At 50.4% G+C, this 20,375-nt stretch overlaps 1 protein-coding gene and 1 long non-coding RNA gene across 13 annotated transcripts in view; one reads left to right on the forward strand and one right to left on the reverse strand.

Annotated features, from left to right (window-relative positions):
- The window catches only part of TACC2 (transforming acidic coiled-coil containing protein 2), a 196,703-nt gene that overhangs the window by 107,023 nt on the left and 69,305 nt on the right, over window positions 1-20,375 (forward strand). For 10 of the 12 annotated variants that reach the window (XM_031461897.2, XM_031461899.2, XM_031461902.2 and 7 more), the window contains one exon: window positions 2,677-2,811. In XM_031461897.2, coding sequence (XP_031317757.2) covers window positions 2,677-2,811 — 135 coding nt within the window. Of the gene's footprint in view, window positions 1-2,676; window positions 2,812-19,447; window positions 19,684-20,375 lie in introns of those variants that run through there. The other 2 variants (XM_031461912.2, XM_031461911.2) reach the window with 2 other exon arrangements.
- Window positions 14,353-19,086, reverse strand: LOC116155950 (uncharacterized). Its single transcript, XR_004139838.2, has 3 exons — window positions 18,906-19,086; window positions 18,128-18,247; window positions 14,353-14,660 (listed from the first exon to the last, which is right to left on the reverse strand). It is a non-coding gene; the product is annotated as an uncharacterized LOC116155950 (long non-coding RNA).

The raw sequence follows: 20,375 nt of genomic DNA on the forward strand, positions 1-20,375 counted from the left end.
GATGGGAGCCAGCCAGTGCAGGAAGGGTGTGGCCCTGGTGTTCTGGGTGCCAGCGGAATGGAGGATGAGGGAGCAGGCACGGGGTCTCTAGGCTGAAGAGGCTGTTGAGCTGAGGGACCTCATGTGTTCCCAGGGCTGGGGGATGCGGGCACCCTCGGGAGCATCCTCATCAGTGCTGTGTGATTGTCACTGAGTTGGGCTTGTTCCGAGGCCACAGATCCAAGGCCACGCCTCCCCTCCCCTCCCCTCTGCCAGGGTTTTCAAGACAGAAATCTTTCCTTGCACTTTGATAGAGGACCCTTAAAGTAGCAGAACCACAAATGGTGTCACCTTTCCTCTGCATTAAATTAAATAAAATCTTCAGGGAGTGTGCAGAGGAAGGGGTGCGGCCAGTGTAATTTCTTTAGTAAGTAAATTTTACATAGTAGTTTGAGTTTGTAAGTGGCCTGTTCACTGCTGATGAATGTGAATAAATGTAGGTTTCCGGAGTGTGAAAATGGCTTCCTCAAGGAGTTTAAAAGCCCCCAATCATTTGCATTACTCATTTGACTCATTTCTTTACAAAATAAATTATTTCAGCCACCATCCAAGTTGTTACAAACAACAGTTTGAACAACTGTGGTGTTGGGACATCTGTAACACACTTTGCACCTTTGTGGGTTCTGTCCATGCACTCAGTGGAAGTTTTGTTCACGCGTGGGTTGGCCTTGCTTGGGGCTTACCCCGGGTCATTACTCTCAGGTCTGTTTCGCTCCTTGTTTCCGCGGGGCCCAGGACAGAAGGTCATGTGGGTTCCAGCTCTGCCTCTGCTCTGGACTCCCAGCTTGGTCATAGCCAGTCGGGGCACCCCGGCTCTCCCTCTGCCTGTTTGAGTGCCCATGTGGGTGGCCTGGCCAGATGTTGGGATGCGGGGGTGTATCTGATAGATGCGGCCCCTGTCCTCATAGAGCCCACAGTTCGGTCTGCCTAGTGGTCTTCAAGTCCCTGGTGATGCCTGTCACCGTGAAGGGGTGGAGGGGCTTCCGGGTGTGTACTAGGGAGTCCACAAGAAAGTGGACATAGAGGTGGTTAAGGATTCAGAGCCTGGGTACACATTCTGGCTCCACCACCTACTCACTACCGTACCCAGGGCAAGTGACCTCACCTCTCTGAGCCTTAGTTTTGATCTCTGTAAAGTGAAGATGATGACATCTGACTCAAGGGTTGTGATGATGGTTACCCGAGATCACGTTTGTAGAACACTTAACACAGGGCCAGGCGGGCAGGACCAGGCACCTAGGACAGACCGACCCAGGATTGGGCACTGGCAGGGGTGAGCTACTGCTGTTTTTGTAGCTGTCGATTAGTGAAGACCAAGGGAAGACTTGGAGGCTGAGGGCGGCTGGCCTGGTGAGGGGAGGGGGCTGCCAGCCCAGGAGGCACCATGGGCTGCCAGTGCTGGGGGAGCCAAGGGAGGCTGGATGGTCAGAGCAGAGCAGGTGAGGGTGAGGGCGGTGGGAGTGTGGGGCGAGGCGGAGGCCTGCCCTGGAAGCCCTGCTAAGCTCTGTGACCGGGATTTGGGGCCAGACTGAGAATTCTTTCACTGTGTTGGGTGTGGGGTGCCCTTGGGAGCTGTCCTCCAGGTCAGAAAGCCAACCTCGTAGGTGCAATTGGAGGAGACGGAGATTAGCTGAACACCCTTGACATGGAAACCCAAGCATCCCGCAGTCCTGCCGTGTGGGCGCTCCCTGCAGGTGCTCACTCCTAGACGGAAGAAATGAACCCCCCCACTGAGCTGTGAAACTCCTAAACCTGGCTTCGACCTCCGGCCGGGTTTCCGGCTCCCAGTGCTGAGTCACATAATTCCGGCCCCGCCGCCCTCAGCCCTGCCTACTCCCCCTGGACGGCAGTGTGGACAGCTGGAGGGACTGGGAGGGCTAACCCTCTCCGAAAGTCTGTGGACGGCTTTGCTAGTTTTGCTTTTGCCAAAGGGGAAAATTAAAACCTCTTTTGAGCGCCAGGCATTTTGCGTTTTGGTTTTTTTGCAGGTGGCTGTCCTTCCTTCTGTCCCTCCCCCCGGGGCCTCCCTGCCTCTCCGCACTCCCAGCGTTTCCCTGGCTGTCCAGCAGGGGGCACTCACCCACTGAACCGGGGACATGGCTCTGCCATAGAAATCCTTCGCAGGGAAGAGGGATCCCAGCAGGTGCCTGGTGCAGGTTCCTTGATTACCCATCAGCCTCTTCACCTTGACTTTTCTCAGCCTTAGATTTGGGGGGGCAAATCCTAGGGAGTTTGCAAAGTTGTATTTTACTTTTTAGCTCACAGAGTTTCACTGCCTATTAAAAAAATGATTAAAGTCCCTTCCCGCAACAAAACTTAAACAAGTCAGAATATTCTGAGCACCCAAACCGCCGCGGCCAAAGCCCAGGTCCCACTTCAGCCAGAGGAGGGAGGAATTCACGGCCTGGCCTGGGGGCTGCTGTGTGGGAGGGGCACCCCCTCTGTGTCTAAGCAGACGCCTGGGCAACCCAGAGAGGAGCCCCAGGCAGGAGTGAGCTGGGTCTTTAAATACCCCACTCCGTGTGTGTGTGTGTGTGTGTGTGTGTGTGTGTGTGTGTTGGGAGGGGCCAGGGGGCTGATGAATGTCCCATTAACCAGCCAGTTCCACTGGGAATAATTCTCCCTTTGTGTCCCCAGCACGTCCTCAGCTGCTGGCCGTGTGGATCTCACTCCCCTGGCCTCGGAACATGCATCTTGGCCTTCCGCCCCAGCTGGTGATGGAGTAGAAGCTTCCACTCCCTCCTGCCAAGGTCTGGCCAAGGATGTGAGCAGGTATCGTACAAAGCTCTTCCTCCACAGCCACTGCCCCTGGAGAGGTGGGGCCTGGTGGTCTCTGCCCCGTAGGCCTCAGGGGAGCTGCATTTAGGATGGTGCCCAGAAGGCACTGACAGTTTGGACCTGGGATGCCGTGGATGATGATTTGGGCTGTAGTTGACCTGAAGTTTCCCCTTGCTAGCCAGCAATCCATGTAACAGTGGGGACACCCTGTGTGAATGTTAGTGCATTAGTCAGCGTTATCCAGAGAAACAGAACCAGTAAGATATATACACACACACACATATATAGGCATAACTCATTTTATTGCACTTCATGGATGTTACATTTTGTTTTACAAATTCAAGGCTTGCATTGAGCAAGTCTTTTTTTTGCGGGGAGGGGGGATTGGTAATTAAGTTTATCTTTTTTTTTTTTTAATGGAGGTACTGGGGATTGAACCTAGGACCTCTTGCATGCTAAGCACATGCTCTGCCACTGAGCTGTACCCCCTCCCCCCGAGCAAGTCTATTGGTGCCATTTTTCCAACAGCATTAGTCACTTCATGTCTCTGTGTCACATTCTGATGATTCTCACAATATTTCAAACTTTCTCATTATTGTATTTGTTATGGTGATTTGTGATCAGTGATCTTGGATGTCACTGTTGCACAAAGATTATGGAAGCTCAGATGATGCTTAGCATTTTTTAGCAATAAAGTATTTTTTAATTAAGGTATGTTAAAAATTTTTTTAAGACATAATGCACCCTTAATAGACTATAGTCTAATGTATAAATAACTTTTACATGCATTGGGAAACCAAAAAATTCACGTGGCTCACTTTATTGTAATATTTGCTTTATTGTGGTGGTCTGGAACCAGACTTGTAATACCTCTGAGGTCTGCCTGTTTAGAGAAAAATTTATTTTAGGAAACTGCTCATGCAGATGTGGGGACTGGCAAATTCAAAATTTGCAGAGCAGGCCAGGAAGCTGGAAGAATTTATGTTGTAGCTTGAGTCCAAAGGCCGTCTACTGGCAGAACTCCCTCTTCCTTGGGGGACGTCAGTCTTTCGCTCTTAAGACCATCAACTGATTGGATGAGGCCCACCCACATTATGGAGGGTCATCTGCTTTACTCAGAGTTTACTGATTTAAGTGTTACATTGATCTAAAAAAATACCTTCATAGTGACATCTGCACTGGTGTTTGACCAAATATCTGAGTAAATGGCTGAGCCAAGTCAACACATAAAATTAACCATCACAGCAAGTCTTCAGAACTCCTGTTTCTATGCAACAGTTGGTTCTGATTATAAACTGCTTAACCATAAAGTCCTCTAAGGCGCATTCTTGGACTGTCTTTTCTTATGGAGGGCTAAATACACCTGGGTGTGTTGAGAAGGGAAAACCTGTGGCCTCAGGGAGTCCTGCTACTGGGGAGGCACAGAGGGGCCAAAAGCTAAGCTGTGAGAGAGAGTGAGATGACAAGGGGTGACCACAGGGTAGATGTCACCTGCCAAACCTGCATCCAGAAGCAATAGAAGGATTCAGGGGAGAGGAAGCTCATCACATGCAGATGTGGTTGTAGACCCGCAGGGATGAGGAGGTGGGGATGGGGCTGGACCTGAGCCCCTCTTATCAGGACAGCACTCTGTCCTGCCCATAATCTCTGCCTGCCGTTCTGTTGGTCCTGAGTCCCAGAAGGGTGGGCGGGGTAATTTATCTGCAGTCCCTCAGCTCCTCGTGGCAAAGCAGGAACCTTCATCCCACCCCTCTTGGTTCCAGTGCAGTGCCTTTTCTTCTGCTACTTCTGGCCTCGGGCTGTGGGTGGAAATGGATGCAAGACCTGGTTTCTGGTGGCAAGATCGCATGAGCATCTGGGGAACGGGAGCATTCGTTCATTCATAGGCATTTGGGGAGACACCCTTGGTTTGCCTTGGACATAGGAGGTGCTTCATAAAAATGTGCTGAAAAAAGAAAGAAAATTACCCTTCTTAAATATTCTGCCCTTTAGTTTCTTATACGTCTACCCTCTGATCTAGAAAAGGCACCTTCAGGTATTTGTCCATGAAACATAAAAATATGTATCTACCTGCAAACTCACATGTTTACACCAGCTTTATTCATAATCACCCCAAAATTGAAACACCCAAAATGTCCATCAATTGGTGAATGAATAAATAATTTGTGGTATCCATCCTATAGGCTGCTGCTCAGCAAGAAAAAGGAATAAACTATTGATTCATGCAATAAAATAAATGAATCTTAAATGCATTATGCTAAGTGAAAAAGGTTAGACTCAAAAGGCTACGTGATTTGTGATTCCATTTATATGATATTCTGGAAAAAAGGGAAGGAAACCAGGCAATAGGCTACAAAAGGCCATGGGGGATCTTTTTGCGGGGGCGGATAGAAATGTTCCATGTCTTGATGGTTGTGGTGGTTACGTGACTGTATGTGTCAAAATTCTTGGAACTCTATAGCTAAAAAGGATGAATTTCACTGCCTATACGTTATGTCTCAGTTTTTAAAAAAGAAAAGGAAAGAAAAAGAACCAAGCTTATGCAGGGGCTAGAGTAGATTGTTGACGAAATTACAAAAACAGAAAACAAAAAACAAAAATCCAAAACCCAAACCTTGCTGTCTTGACCTTTCTCTGATGCAGACATCTAGGGGTCAGAGGGCTTCCCTGGTGCACCCCGGCACCAGCAGAGACGAGTGGTACCCATTTGCTCAGGGCCCCCTTCCCTGAGGTCACCAGGGCTCCACATTTTAAACTTCTCACACAGAGTGCTTCTGGGTCACCACACCCTTGGGGTTTACTCCCTGGAACCAGCTTTGCTTGGGTGGCTTCTGAATCGCATTCATTTACGCATCTGAGCATTCAGCCGCATGAACTTGGGGTTTTCTGGGCCAGACACTGTGCCGTAGACGGGCATCACTCCCGTGGCTCTTACAGCCACTGGAGGACACAGACCTGGAGCAAGCAGTCACGAGTGGGATGGAAGAGGGGACCAGTGCGGGAGTGGGAGGAACCTGGAACCTCTGTTAGCCTGGGTGGCTGGGGAGGGCTTCCCAGTGGAAGTGACTTCTCAGCTGAGAGCTGAAGGCTGAGTGGACTTAACTACACACGGGCAGGGGAAGGAACAGCATCTGCAGAAACCCTGAGGAAAGAGAAGGGAGCAAGACTGAGGCGGTCTCCTCGAGGCCGGCCGGAGCCTGCAGAGGAGGGAAGAGGGGAGAGCAGGCGGTGGGGTGAGGGTGGTGGGGGAGTTGGCCCACTGTGACTCGTGTTAAGGATTGGAAGCTTTATATTTTTTCCTTGGTAGAATTTTTTGCACTTTATAGATTTCTTTTAAGAATAGTTTTAGATTTATCAAAAAATTGAGAAGATAGCACATGGAGTTCCCATTTACCCAAGCATACGTTTTCCCCTAACACCGTAACAATAGTGTGGTTCATTTGGTACAATTAAAGAACCAGTATGGACACCTTATTATTAACTGAAGTCCTTAGTTTATTCAGATTTCCTTATTTTTTCCCTAATGTTCTTTTTCTGTTCCACGACCCCATCCAAGATACGACATGGTATTTAGTCATTATATCTCCTTGGGTTCCTCTTGGCTGTGAGAGTTTCTCACACTTTCTTGTTCTTGATGAACTGGACAGTTCGGAGGAGGACTGGTCAGGTGTTGTGTAGAATGTCCCTTTGTTGGGATTTGTCTGCTGTTTCTCCTGATTAGAGTAGAGTTACGGGTTTGGGGAGGAAGGTCACAGAGGTAAAGTACCGTTTTCATCACATCTTGTCCAGGTACTTCCTATGACTGTTCATGTTGACCTTGATTGCTTGGCTGGGGTCGTGTTCATCAGGTTCCTCTTTCTTCCGCTTTTCCATACTGTCCTCTTTGGAAGGAAGTCACTATGGGCACACGTAAAGACTGGGGAGCTGCACCCTCTCTTTTGGGGGGAGTATCTGCATAAATGTTTTGGAATTCTTCTGCATGGGAGGTTTGTTGCTTCTCCCCCACTTATTGGTTAATTCAATCATTTATTGATGTCAATATGGACTCATGGATATTTGTTTTATACCTTGGGTTATAATACAGTTCTTTATTTATTTGGTTGCTCAGATTGTTCCAGCTTGGGCCATTGGGCCATTGGCTCCTAGGGCTTTATTTTAAGAGGGTCCACAAGCCCTGAGGCAGTACAGAGATCTGAGCAGATGTGCATTTTTTTAAAGGATCTTTCCAGCTGCTTGGCAGGGCAGGAGTGGTTTCAGGATTGATCGGGCCCCTGAGGCTCCCTGTCCTGGTCCAGCGGAACTGGACAGATGGACCAGGGATGGCCGTGGCCCCACCGCCCTAAGTACACCCTCAGCTGTGCCTTTAGGGTGTTGCCAGCTCCACTCCCTCCCTCCGTGGCTGCTTTAACCATGGGGCTGTGGCTTGGATCCAAAGATCCAAATAAATCTTGTCTTTTTCCCTCTGGCGGGCCCTTGGAGGTTTTCAAAGCAAGTTTCAAAAATGCACAGATGAAAATTTCATTTCACTGTAATGGAAGTTGTTATTCACCAGGTCTGGGCCAGAGTCCGAGGTCCAGTTGGTCTCATGATTTGGAGATACATCCTCCGTCAGTGCCCATTTCCAGCCAGGCTTCCATCGTCGGAGCTGGCACGCCCTCTGTGTGTTTTGACCATACACAGGCGACTGCAGTACCCCTGACGTCTGTGGCTTTGTCCTCCCTTCTTTGGGCTTAGAAGGGAGTGGTGGGGCAGTGAGACCTGGTTGGTGTCTTAGCAAAGAAAGCCCGGGGCACATCTTATTACAGCATCAACAGCTGTTCTGTTCTTGCAAACATGCTGGGTGACTTCCTGCCTCCTCCTGCATGATGGCTGCTGTGGAAATGATGACACAGTCTCACATTTCCAGTGCAAATGGCTTTTCTCCTGGAGTTTTCACACCCCCATCCTCTCCCCCAGGCCCATTGGTAATCATTACGCCACAAACCTTAGGGAGAACAGATGTGACTCTGAGAGAGTCCAGGGGGAGGAGAGAGAGAGCTTCATTTCTCTGCTTCTAAACCTTGCCCAAAGCAAAGAGCTGGTCCTGGGAGGGACACTGTCTGCCAAAGTGGCAAAGCTCCGGCAGGCCTTCCTTGCTCCTTCAGCATGGCCTTTCTGTGGCTTTTGTGCTCAGCAGACACCCTGACCTACTAATGCTGTTTGGAGTGCATTATGCAGCGATTAATTGAGCTCTCTGAGGCAGAAGCCAGGCAGGGAATCTGATAATAAAGAATTTCCAGGAATGCAAGTCGAAAGCTCTCATTCTTGCCAAGGCAGCCACAGCTGATCATGGGTTTCGGGACCTCAGGGGGCTTGTGGCAAAAGCCTGGTGTGTTGGCACATGGGCCAGCTGGGTGTGACCCTGAGCAAAAACCATCCCTGTCCAGAGCTGACCTCCCACTCTGCCTGCTGCGGGATGGCTGTTCCTAAGGAATCGGTAACTTGGAAACCTGGCCAGACAGGCTGCCTGGACAGACACAGAAGGAGTGAGATGGGGGAGGCAGCTGAGCTTCTTGCACGGAGGAAGCTGGTTCCGTATTGGTGCAGGAAGGTTGAGTGACAGCACCTCTGAGTAACCCCACCTGGAACTGCAGCCCAGGGTCCAAGGAGAGGCAGGCGGCCTGGCTCATCAGGGTTTCTGGTGAGATGCCCCCTGGCCCCTGCCTGCTGCGGGCAGCCCTAAAATTCTCCCGTCTCTGGGTGGCGTGTGCACGGAGCTGGCAGGACCCATGATCCCAGCCCTGAAATTCCTTCTCCCATTTCTGGGGGGAGACAGAAGGAGAGCAGGTAACCAGGCAGGGCTCCCCTGGCCCTGCTCATTGGGGTGCAGCTGGGAGACCCCATCTAGGCTGGAGTCCCAGGACCCCCTCAGTGGCCTGGAAAGGAATCTTACCTGACACGGGGTTCAGTGAAGAACAAGGGGTGCCCTGGAGCTTTGAGGGGCCAGTGAAAGTGTGGCTGGAGGTGCCCAGCCTGGCTCCAGTGGGATAGAAGTTGTCAGGATAGTGCGAGGCCCAGAAACCTGCCCCTCCACCCCGTTCTCCATGATGCCCTGGGCCCTGTGCTACATTGGCTGACATGTTATAATTTTAGGGTTTTGTACTTCAGGAGGCTGCTTTTCTTCCAAACCAAGTGTGTGCCTTCAGCCCTCAGACCCAGTAGGAGGTGTGGGGCAGGGCGAGGGTGGGGGAGTGGTTGTCAGGAGTGGGTGGAGAAACAGACCCCAAACTGAGGGAGGAGGCCAGGCAGAGACAGGCCCCGGGGGTTAAGGGGGGAGAGGGGCTCCTCGCCAGTGCCCGGCTCAGGGCCCCTGGCCTCGGATTTCTATGGCCTTTGTTGCTGAGTTGGTTTCAGTTATACTTTGGCTCAAGAGAGGATGTCACAGACCTGGTGCTGTCCACAGTAGGAGGTGATGAGTGTTCTAAGTGATCATGTAGTGTGTCTTCTGCTTTATTTCTATCCATCCGTCTGTTTGTCCATCCATCCACCCATCCGCTCAGTATGCACGTCCTGGGTTGCTTCTATGTCATATCACATGTGTGATGCGGCGCAGAGGAAGGTACATAAAGTTAGAGGGACATGCCCCTGGCCCATTTATGAGCTGTGTGACCTTGGACAAGTTACTTGGCCACTCTGTGCCACTGTGTACCCATCTTTAAAGTGAGGCGGGTGGTACCCACCTCTTGGAGGTAACTGTGAAGAGTACATGAGGTCAGAAGAATGCAGCCCAGTGCTTGACAGAGAGGAGGCATTTAGTCAGTGTCGTCTCCCCTCATGTCCAGGGGTGCTGGGACAAAGGAGGCAGAGAGAGACGACTGTCCTATAAACAGACACAGCGTAATCGGCACGTAAGCTCTCCTGCAGAGTTGAGAACAGAGGATCCAGAAGAGAGCACCTCACTGCCTGGAGAAGCTGGGGAGGCCTCCCAGGAGAGCTGGCTTCCACCAGCATTTTCCAACAGAGCAAGCATTAGCTGAGGGTGAAGGAGCAAAGGTTCCTTGGCGAGGGGGAACCACATTTTCGAGGCTGCGGGTTGGGGAGGCTCAGCAGATTCCAGCAGCAGGTCTGGAGAAGCCTAGGGGAACTAGAGGGAGGACTTGGGCAGTGGCCGTCAGATTTGGAGGGCCTGCAGCCAGACGGGGAAGTTCCACAGAGTGAAAGGGGGCTCCGTCCCCTTTTTAAGCAGGGGAAAGTCAGGACCCAGTTTAGTTTGGGGATCTCTCTGGGGGCCAAAGGGAGGGTGGCTGGCAAGGAGAGGCCAGAGGTCACTGGACCACTGGAGGTCGTTACTGTGTTACTGTGGTCCGAGGGGAGGCGACGGTGGCCTGAACTAGGGCAGTGGCTGTGGGGTTGGAGAGGCTCTGAGTCTGTCTTTCTGGCTTGCATTCATTCATTCATTCTTCTCTGGGCAGGCCTGAGGCCAGGCACTGGGGATACAGTGGCGACCCCTGGGGACATGGCCACATTCTTTCTGAGGGGACTCTGCAGGGACGGCCATTCCTGGCTGGGCTGTGATTCTGGGCAGGGGCTCCCAGGATGAGTCTCCCAGGCCCTCAGGTTCAATTCCAGAATTTCTTCCCCCTGCTGGCTCGGCAGGGCTCCGGGTGGACAGGGTGCATTACCCATATGGTTCCACCTAGCATGGAGCCCCTGGTGTTTTCTCCTGGCTCTTTGGGGGGGAGACTTGCCCACCTTGCACCCCACTTCAGCAGCCCGGCTCCCAAGTCTGTCTAAAAACCATCTCATTGAGCGTCGTCACCTGGTGGCTTTTTAAAACCGCAGCCCTCCAGGAGCCAGCCTTGCCCAGACCTCTGCTTTGCAAGGAGAAACTGGTGCTGAGGGTGCTGGGGGCGCCTGCCCACGGTTTGAAGGGGTCAGAGCAGGCCCTTCTGGAGAGAGATGTTGACCTCCCAGAAACAAGGGAGCCATACTCCTTGCTGTCCCCAAAGCTAGGGGACCAGAGGCATGTTCCTAGGCTGGACAATCACTGCACCATGGAAATGCTCATGTAAAGTAGGATCCCTTCCTCTTTTTCTGGATTAATGGTTTAAAGATATGCAAAAAAAAAAAAAAAAAAGGGAATATACCATGCACTTATTCTGCACTAAACTTTTATAAGGAACCAGCCTCTTGAAAGCTGTCAGGAAACCAGGTAATATCTCTCATACATTTTCTTAAGGTCAGCGGGATGAGGCAGAAATTGGGTCAGTCTGTTGTCACAGAAAGATTGTCTTCACATGCACAAATCCTGAAACTCTGAGTACTTAGGAAAAATAATCCCTTATCCTCAGGCACAGTTCTAAGCTAATTGCATCCATTGACGGCTACCTGGGTGCCTAGGGAATTCCACAGACAGGGCCTATGGGATGGTTATGAAAAGAAGGAGGTATTTTTAGGGTTTGGTGGCGCACATGCGCGCACACACATGCCTACACATGCGCACGCGCACACACATACACACGCACACACGTACACACGCACGCTCATTCACTCAGTCTGCCCTCAGATGCTATGTGAATTATGCTATCAGTAGACATTCAGGATGCTATTTCTGGCCCCGCCGTTCTGGATTTCTGTTCTATCACGGAGCCTTGAGTCAGCAGTTCTGGTCCTCAGTGCCTCGTTTTCACTGCTCTGCTCACAAGTAGGGCAGCCCCGTGTCAGGCTCCGCATCCCTGCTAGTCAGGCATGGAATGTAATTTACCCCAGACCAGCTGACAGTGGGGCTGCCTTCATGAATTCACGAACTGGCCACTGCTCTGGGGCAGGGGATGTCACAAGTACCCACTCTGCTTACAATGAAGGAAGGACCATGGGGTTTAGAGCTTCTGAATATGTTTGTCTGCATTTTCACCTTGGAAGCATTTCCACGCTGAACAGCCTCTTTGGGGCCACTGAGGGGAACCCTCTCAGTACAGGTGGGCGGAACCTTCAGGTCTCAACCTGTTTCTCCAGTCCGGCTTCAGAAACCAGCTTTGCTCTCCATTTTGGCAGCTGGGAGATCCCATCTCTGTTTACACCTGAATGTTTTCTTTAAAAAGGCCTCTTATTCCTGGTACAAAGTAGCCTCTAAAACCCATAAGCTTAAGCTCTAGGCTTAATTAATGTAATTAATACATCAACGCTCAAACCAAATACAATATCTAAACTTTTTTAATAAGGATTGAAATCTTTTTATAGTGCTTATGGAAGTTTCTGTTTTTCTTGGAAATGGTTCCTGGAGAAGAAAGATAGATTTCATGCTGGTTATGTTTTTGATCCCAAACAAAATCAGTTGGTTCTCTCTTCCCAGGTTTGTATGAAACTTGACTGTTTCTAAGTACAAGCTTGAACTCTGGAGGCTGGAGTTTTATTTGGCCAAATGTCTACCTTGGGCCACCCTGCTTGTTTTAGCCTGTGATCTTAAACCTAGTTGATGAAAGTAGTCATAGGGAGGGGTCTAGATTACCTAAAGAAAACTGTTACCTGAAAAAGGCAACTTAAAATGAATCCACTTAATGAATGAAAATTTTATGGTAATCGTGGGGAAAATGTTTAATTGGGACTTGACCTTGAAAGAAGAAATGAAAAAAACTATGAAAATGATTTATACTTAACAAAATGTGGACTTTAATGATAACCATATGTTAATGCTTAGCGTGAGCACAGAATTCTGGCCGTATTTCTCTGCCAGATTTTCAGGGTTGCGTATTCTTCACATTTCCCTCTTGCAGCTCAAGCACAGAGTCACTGTAGCATAAAAGCATAAGGGCTTCACCGGCTTTCTGAAGGGCTCTCTTGGGTCTTTGATGTCCTCTCTTTGAAGCCTCCTTCTTCCTTGTCCTTGTTAGTGTCTCTCCTTCCGTTATTCACGGGTTGCCATTTCTCAGCAGTTTGGGGCAATTCCTCAGTGTCACTTTCATTCACTTAATGTAGTCCTGCACCTTCCGCTAGATTTGCAGTTGGTAGTGTTGTATATTTATTTGCCTGACAATCAATGAGAGACAGTCGGCAAGGACTTGTGAAGCCAGGAGGAGCATTTGAGGGACAACTGAGTCCATCAGTGGTTGTTTTGTTGGTGAACATCTTCTTAAGGCTGACCTTTGCTTCCTCTGATGTAACCTTGTTACCATGGGAACATGGATGGTGGGGACCCTCTCTGCAGGATGGGGCAACCAGAAATACATCCTCCGAGAATGTCACTGTTTTCTGATTTTACTGATTGCTTGGGGAGCTGCTGATATGCTTGCTGAAGTAGCATGTGAAATTGAATCTTGTGTTGGTGGAAGGATTTTGTTGAAGGCATTGTCCACCACATACACTGTCTCCTGGTGGAGAACCCATAGGAAAGAACATACTGAGACTGTCAGTCATGAAAAAAGCTGCTTATCCATGGAATAGCCTGTTTGTTTGTTTGTTTTTTTTAAATCTGCTGGGTTTATGAATTGTGTAACTAATCACGATTAGTTCCCTTTTCGCTTTGGCTGCTGGGAAACTTAGAACCAGACTTGCAGCTTACTCCAGCCAGGGCTTAGGTAAGTACTTCTGGGCTAACCTCACCCTCACTGACTTTTTCCATCTTTTCCCCCCAGATTCTATTTTGCTCTCTTGAACTGCAAGCTTGAGTCCTTTTTGAAATTAGGTAGGGTATGTTTTTCTAAAACATTATCTCAAGAGTGTCTTCTCCCGTTTCCATCTCAAAAGAGCTGAATTCATTTGGTAGAGAAAGAAGGATTTTAAGGATCTTCTGTACTCTTCTTGGATGTGGTGTTTGTGTTACTGATTTCTTTTTTTCATATGTGATGAGACTTCTTAACTCAATGCTATCCTAACTTTTGCGAAGCCCTGGGTTTTACGACCAGCCTGCTTTCCTTCCTTCTTGTAGGAATCAAAGGTTAAAAACATATTCTGAATTTTTAACTTTAAAATAAAAGTGAGCTTCATTTCTCTTTACTGATTTCTTTTCTAGCACATTTTAGGTTGCCTTCCTGGGTCTAACAGTAACATCCTCAATCTCCATCTTCTATCATAACAAAATTGAAAGGATTTCTTTTTTTCCTTCCTTGAAAAGAACTTGGAAAGCTCTCAGGTGTAAATATGGTGAAGGTGGTGAGGAGGACATAGTAGATCAGCTCTTTTCAAAGAGAGGGCAAGAGGATCTTAGAAAAGATGGGATGTTACCTGAACTTGCACTTCAGCCCAAGAAAACCACCCAGACTCCCAAGGGTGGGCATGTGAGATTTAACGTCAGAGTGTAGAAGATGAACAGACTCCCTGTGGTCCTGGAAATGAAGCAACCTGACAACCTGCCTTTTCTCTGATCATTAGATTGAAGACTTTTGCCAGGACCTGTTCCCACGTCCTCTGAGGTTTCACACGCCTGTGTTTATGAAGCTCTGGCTGAACGTGGGACACGTGGTGGGCTGGAGAGTGGGGACACCAGACAGAGATACACGGGTAAAATGAGATACATGCATAAAGGTGAGGCGAGAAAGCACGAGGCTTACATCTGGCAGCGGTAGAGAGAATGGGGAGAAGTCTGTGGACTGGTCGAGACTGACTCCTCCTTGAAGCTGGCCAGGAGCTGGGACCGGATGCATGGGAGGAACTGGGAGAGCTGGAGAGGCTGGGGAGGAGTGCCTCCTCGGCAGTGAGGTCCCAGCGGGGACCCTGGCCCTGCTCGAACGCAGGATGGAACTAGTGTCAGAATCAGGGCCAGGATATAGAATTGAGACTTTTCCCCGAAGGCAGTGGACAACTTTTGGAGCAAGGCTGAGTGGTATAAACGCTGTGTCTCCAAAAGCCCAGGAAAGTGGACCCCCAACCTGCAAAACACAGCAGAGAAAGTGCCATTTTGACCTGCAGCCTGGTCCTGTTCGCTGATTGGCTTTGCTGGTCTCAGGCTCCTATTTACATGGGGTTGCTGATTTTGGGTCCGAAATTGAACAGCCCTCAGCTCTTAGAATCTCAGGAAAAGCAGTAAGCCACAAGATGGGGGGTGGGGGTTGTGTGGTGTGTGTGGGGCTGGACTTTCCCGGCCTCAGATGAAGGAACAAGTTGCAAGCTGGCACATCGGAGCCCAGAGCCTGCCGACAGGTTAGCTTCCTAGAGAGAGAAGGTCCACGTGCTTTTGTGCAGCCTCCCGACGGTCCCCACCATGGTGGTGAAGGCCAAAGACTTGAAACAAGATCTTGCCCGGGCCCCTTCTCCATCTGTATTTACATTCTTAGCACTCTCCAGATGGGTTTTTCTGTGATCTGACCTACTTTCCTTTAGCAAGTGTGCCTGGGCTAATTAGCAGCGCAGGGGTCCATCGGTCCTGTTTGGAGAGTGTTGCTGCTATGGCAACTGGAGACTTCCCTGAGGCTGGAGGCAAAGATAAAGCTGCTCAAGTTTGTTTTTCTGGGGGTGTCAGAGATGCTTTCAATTATTCACCCTTCTTGACTATGGCTCAGTCTCTTGGACCCTAGTGGGATTTAAAAATCTGTACCACACAGTTTATCTCTCAATTATAGAGATTTGGCAGGTTTGCTGATCTTGCTGGTATGTGTCAGTAAGTAACTTGAGAATAGACATCTTATTTGACATTTATAGGCCAGGCAAGTGCATTAGTATAGGTGGAATTGCTGATTTTTCTAGAAATGATGGGTGTGTTCCTTGGCTTATCCATGTTTCCAGGGTGTCTCAGGGAGGGTTGGCAGTGGAACCCATCTAAGTGGGCTTAGCCTACCTTTAGTGTCCTAGAATATGCGTGCTCTGGTCCAGAGGCCGGCAGAGAGGCTGTTTGAGTTCAGGTCTCATTAGGGCCATGGTTAGAAATGTTGGGTATCCCTGGCTTGATGGAAAGAGGAAGTGTGCTGCTGCAGCAGCCTCCACCCCTCATGGTGTGGCCAGGGGTGGCCAGGGTAGAGTCTGAAGTGTGGGCTGGGTATGGAGAGGTGATACAGAAGGGAGAAGCAGCCAGGGGCCGTGTGGAGGCAGCACCTCCGGGAAGGAAGGCGGGGACTAAGCAGAGGGGACTGGTGGGATGTGTCTGCAGCCTCAGCCCCAGCAAGGGCTTGGTCCACGTGGGTGTTCAGTGCAGGTTTGAATACACGAGGGACTGTGTGATTGGAATGCTAACTGCTTGCATTTTAATAATCTTTGGTGGAGTCTGTGCCTCCTCATTGTACAGACCCATGATTTAACCTCCTTGGTATGATTTGGGATGGGGTGAGGTGGGGGAGGGAGGAGGGGGAGGCAGTAAACAGGCAGGAGTGGGGTCTAAAAGGTGGTAACATTGTTAGTGGCAGTTCTGGTGGATAACCAGAGCCCAGGGTCTACTGAGCGCTTAAGCTGGGTTACCTGGCCCTGGACTACGTTGTTTCAAATTTCCTTGGTCTGACTTGGATATTTTTTTTTATCTTTTCCCTTTTTGTTAGTTGTTCTTCTTGGACCTATCAGTGTGTCTTAAGCAGCCTGTCTTGGTTGGTCACCTTGGGCTGCTGTAACAAAAATAACTTGTGGTGGGTGGCTTCAATGAAAATATTTATTTCTCACAGTTCTGGAGGCTGGAAGTCCGAGATCAGGGTGCCAGCATTTTCAGGTTCTTAGGGAGAGCCCTGTCCCTGGTTTGTGGACCACTGCCTTCTCGCTCTGTCCTCAAGTGGCAGAGAGAGATTATGCCTCTTTGTCTTGTTATAAGGGCATTAATCCCAACATGAGAGGATCCTTGTGACCTAATCTAACCCAGATTACATCTCAAAGGCCCCACCTCCAGATACCACGGAACTGGGTATCAGGGCTTCAACAGAAGAAATTTTGGGGGGAAACAAACGTTCAGTCCATAGCACAGCTCTCTTCCTCTCTAATCACTCTCCTTCCCCATTTTTTAAGTTTTCTTTTTTTCTGTAGGCTGAATTACTAGCTAACCAAGCTTGTTTTAAATTATGTGTAAAGTAAGCACCAAAAGGTCTTAAATGAGGGTCTGAATGGTTCTCCCAGAAATACATTATACAAACGAATAAGGTACTGTCTTCAGTTGTAAACCTAAATGGTTTCTAGATTGGATTTGTTTTCCCGCTGGTTCTTGGTCATGTTTTTAACATCAGTGAGATGGTGTCAGTCTGCGAAGTGAAGTGTCACAACATCATAACTTTATGATTGTTGAGATTCTAAGTAAAAGGACTTCACTGTCTGCCTCCTCACTTCCTTTGTGCTATTAGAGGGAAAGACTTCTTATAAAGAAGGAAAGAAAATTAACACTGCTCAAGCGTCATTATAGTCCTGGTCCCAGGCCTTCCCATATATATAATTTAATTTTCCCAATACCCTGAAGAATAGATGCTCTCTCTCTTTGCTGGCTGAGGAAGTAGAGGCTCAGTATGGTTAAGCGATTAGCTCAAGACCACACAGCAAATGAGGGAGAAGTCAGGATTTGAACTCTTGTCTCACTTCAGAGTCCTCTCTTGTTATGGCAGCAAACCCTTGCCTTTTCAGGGTAAGGATACTTGGAAGGCTCTGCACTTTGGTGTGTCATGGGAAAAACAAGTTATCAGATGAGTTCTAACTGTGTTCCTCATTGTTTTCCCCATGTATTTTCCTAGTGCTGAGTTTGGCTGAGGCCATACCCTCAGTGGCCAGGGAAGAGGTCACTTTCCTCAAAAAAACTAAGTCTAGGTCAGTATTTATAAAATTTTCAGCCCCACTTGGTAAGGTCCTTTGAACTCCATGCTGCCTATGAGGACCGAGAGTTCTGTTTTCTGACAGAGAAAGAAACCCTCGGGGTGCTGAGAATGAGAGGATGAATGGGTTTCAGAATCCCTGCCATCAGATGACACCCGTTGCTGACAGTGAGTGACAGCTTCCCGGGAGGTGCTTTCCAGAGCAAGCCTCACCAGGCCACCCCCTGACAGTTACCTTCCCTGCCAGATTGACATCATCATTAGCTATTTTCGTATAAATTAGAGAAAATAAACCTTCTCAGTGTTTCCTGGAAATTTCATGTTGTATCCCGGGAAACAATTTTGATTTTCTGACTCTTTGTTTGACACTGATCTTACGTATGAGCAGAGGAAAATCTCTATGAAGCTTCAGAACTAACCTGACGGCAGGAGCCAAAAAAGTGCCCATCCATACATCCTTGGTCACAGTTTTAGAAAATACTCAGTGTGTTGGAGAACATTTCAAAGTGCTTTGAACAGTTTTGTTGTCATTTTACTTTCCCTTTGGCCACAATTTAGGTGCATTTTAGGCCGACTGTGCTCTGGGGTGAAGAGACGCTAGGAAAATGTAGAAGAGTTTTTCAACTTACCCATCAGAGGTTCTACTTTAATTCAGTCGTGAGTCTGTGTCTGGAGCTCAGAATGCAGTTGAACTGAATGGAGAGCAGGACAGCATGGATGGACAGTTCCCAGATGTGCCCCCAAACCTCCTGAACCAAAGGGAGATGAAATCCTTCTCTAGTAGCCTTCCATGAGAAGGCCCAGGAGCCCAAGCAAGCCTTGAAGGTTTTGAAGCCAGCCAGAGCCAGATCAGGAACTTAGCTGGCTGGCCCCCCACCCCCCCACCCCTTTGCCCCAGCAGGGGAATGTGGGTGGGTCCTGGGGGCATTGTTATGGGGTGTCACAGACATTCCTGCAGGCCCGAGCCTGTGTTTAGAATCACAGAGCTGGGCGGTTAGTTAGTATGTCACAGAGAGCTGCCTTTTCCCTGTATACTCGTGTGGACTGAAGTACCTGAGTGGGCCTCTTAACTTGCCTGGCTTCTGATTGTTCAAGATGAGCCCTTGCACCGGGCTTCTCTGTGGAGCCCTCATCTGGTGGCTAAAGATGAGGCTGCGGATTCTGTAACAGGATGTGCCTCTCTCTCTCCAGCTTGCCCCCGTCTCCCCACCCCCAAATTGTGTGAGCACAGGTGTCCTTGGAGGCCGGGCCTGGGCTCTCCGTGGGATGGCGGGGAGGAGCCCGGCCCTCGCATCTCCCTGGTACCGGCCTCCGCCGGCTCCAGGGCCTGACCGCCAGCCTGAAGGAGGCAGAAGCGGCAGGGGCGGCTGCACACATCTTGCACATTTCCCACTGCAGCCTGTTTACCTGCTCTTCCAGCCATCGGGAGAGTCCATTTCCTTCTTCCTGGAGAGATGAGCCAGCCGGAATGAGAATACCCCCAGTCTCTCGGTGGTCAGCCTGGCCAAGACCACCTCTCCCCTCCCTCCTGGGCCCCAGGCTCCCCAGCCGGCCGTATATTTGCATTTCAAAGCCACACAATGCCGGCGGTCGGGGCGCGGCTGGGGGAGGCTGGGGGAGGCGACGTGGGTGTAGAGGGAGGGTCTTCGCCCTCCCTCCTCCTGGCCCGGTTTCCGGAGCCAGCGGTGGAGCTTTGTGAAGATGCAGGCGTCGGGGGCTGCTCGGGGATGATGACATCAGCGTGTCACACACAGGAGCCGGGCTGCCGGGGGGTTTAAGAGCAGAGCCATTCGGACCACACCGGCGCTCACGCTCACACTCGCGCGCCCCGGGCAGAGCCGCGCGCGCCGGCCACACTCGCGCACAGACTTAGGCGCGCGCCGGCCACACTCGCGCGCCCACTTCCGCGGAGCTCGCTCCCCCGGCTCCGGCTCGGCCTCGAGCCGCAGCTCCCCGCCGCCGCCGCCGCCGCCACCGCCACGGATGCCAGCAGCTGCTCCCATCTGCAGTGCAGCAGCCCCGGCCGCCGGCCGGCCTACCGCGGGCTCCCGCTGGAGGAATCGTGCCAGGACGCTGGCCCTGCTCGCGGCTAGCCTGCTCGCCAGGGCGCAGCGAGGATGGGAGGGTCGCAGTCCCTGCAGACAGTCCCAGCCGGCGACCTGAACCAGGAGGCTTCCGAGGCAATGTAAGTGCTCCGCCGGGCCGCTTGGAACCCCCCCGGGGGAAGGAGAGGCTGCCCGGGCTTTGTTAGTTAGTGCCGCCTCTCCTGATGCCCGTGCAGCCTGGAGCCGAGGCGGCCCACCGTTCTCCGTACCCTTGCATGGTTTTACCTGGTGGCTGCCCCTTGTAGCATTCTGTGTCCCCTCTGGAATGAGCATCTGGCAGCCCCAGGATACTGCCGGGGGGCCAGAAATGACCCCCTGGAATTTGTTGGTTGTTCAGCAGCTCAGTGCATAGTGGGGGCTTCTTGTGCCATCAGCATCTTAACTGCACCCCCGGCACAGTGGTATTTCCTGCAAGGAAACAGCCGGCATCAACAAGGGCCTCTTGGGAAGAATCCTTGAGTGTGGTAGCGCCGTGCCCATGGAGGCAGGCCAGTTTAGGGGCAGCCACTCACATGGCTAGGCAGAGGGAGTGGAGCATCACTGGTGGTCGAGTTAGCCTAAGCTTCTCTACACTTGCTGGTGAACACTGTCGAGGACAAGGCTGCTTGCTATTATTGGTAAAGCCAGTCCAACAGTCTTGTCCTTGGTCCATTGGTCAAGGCAACATTTGACCGTCCATTGATCCAGGAATCCGTTCATTTCTCCTTAAACCACAGAGCTAATGTGCTCAGAAGTGGCCTTTATCCTGGATGGGTGTTTATTAGAATTGCCA

Source organism: Camelus dromedarius, chromosome 8 (genome assembly GCF_036321535.1).
Source record: "Camelus dromedarius isolate mCamDro1 chromosome 8, mCamDro1.pat, whole genome shotgun sequence".
In the NCBI taxonomy this organism is placed as follows: Eukaryota; Metazoa; Chordata; class Mammalia; order Artiodactyla; family Camelidae; genus Camelus; species Camelus dromedarius.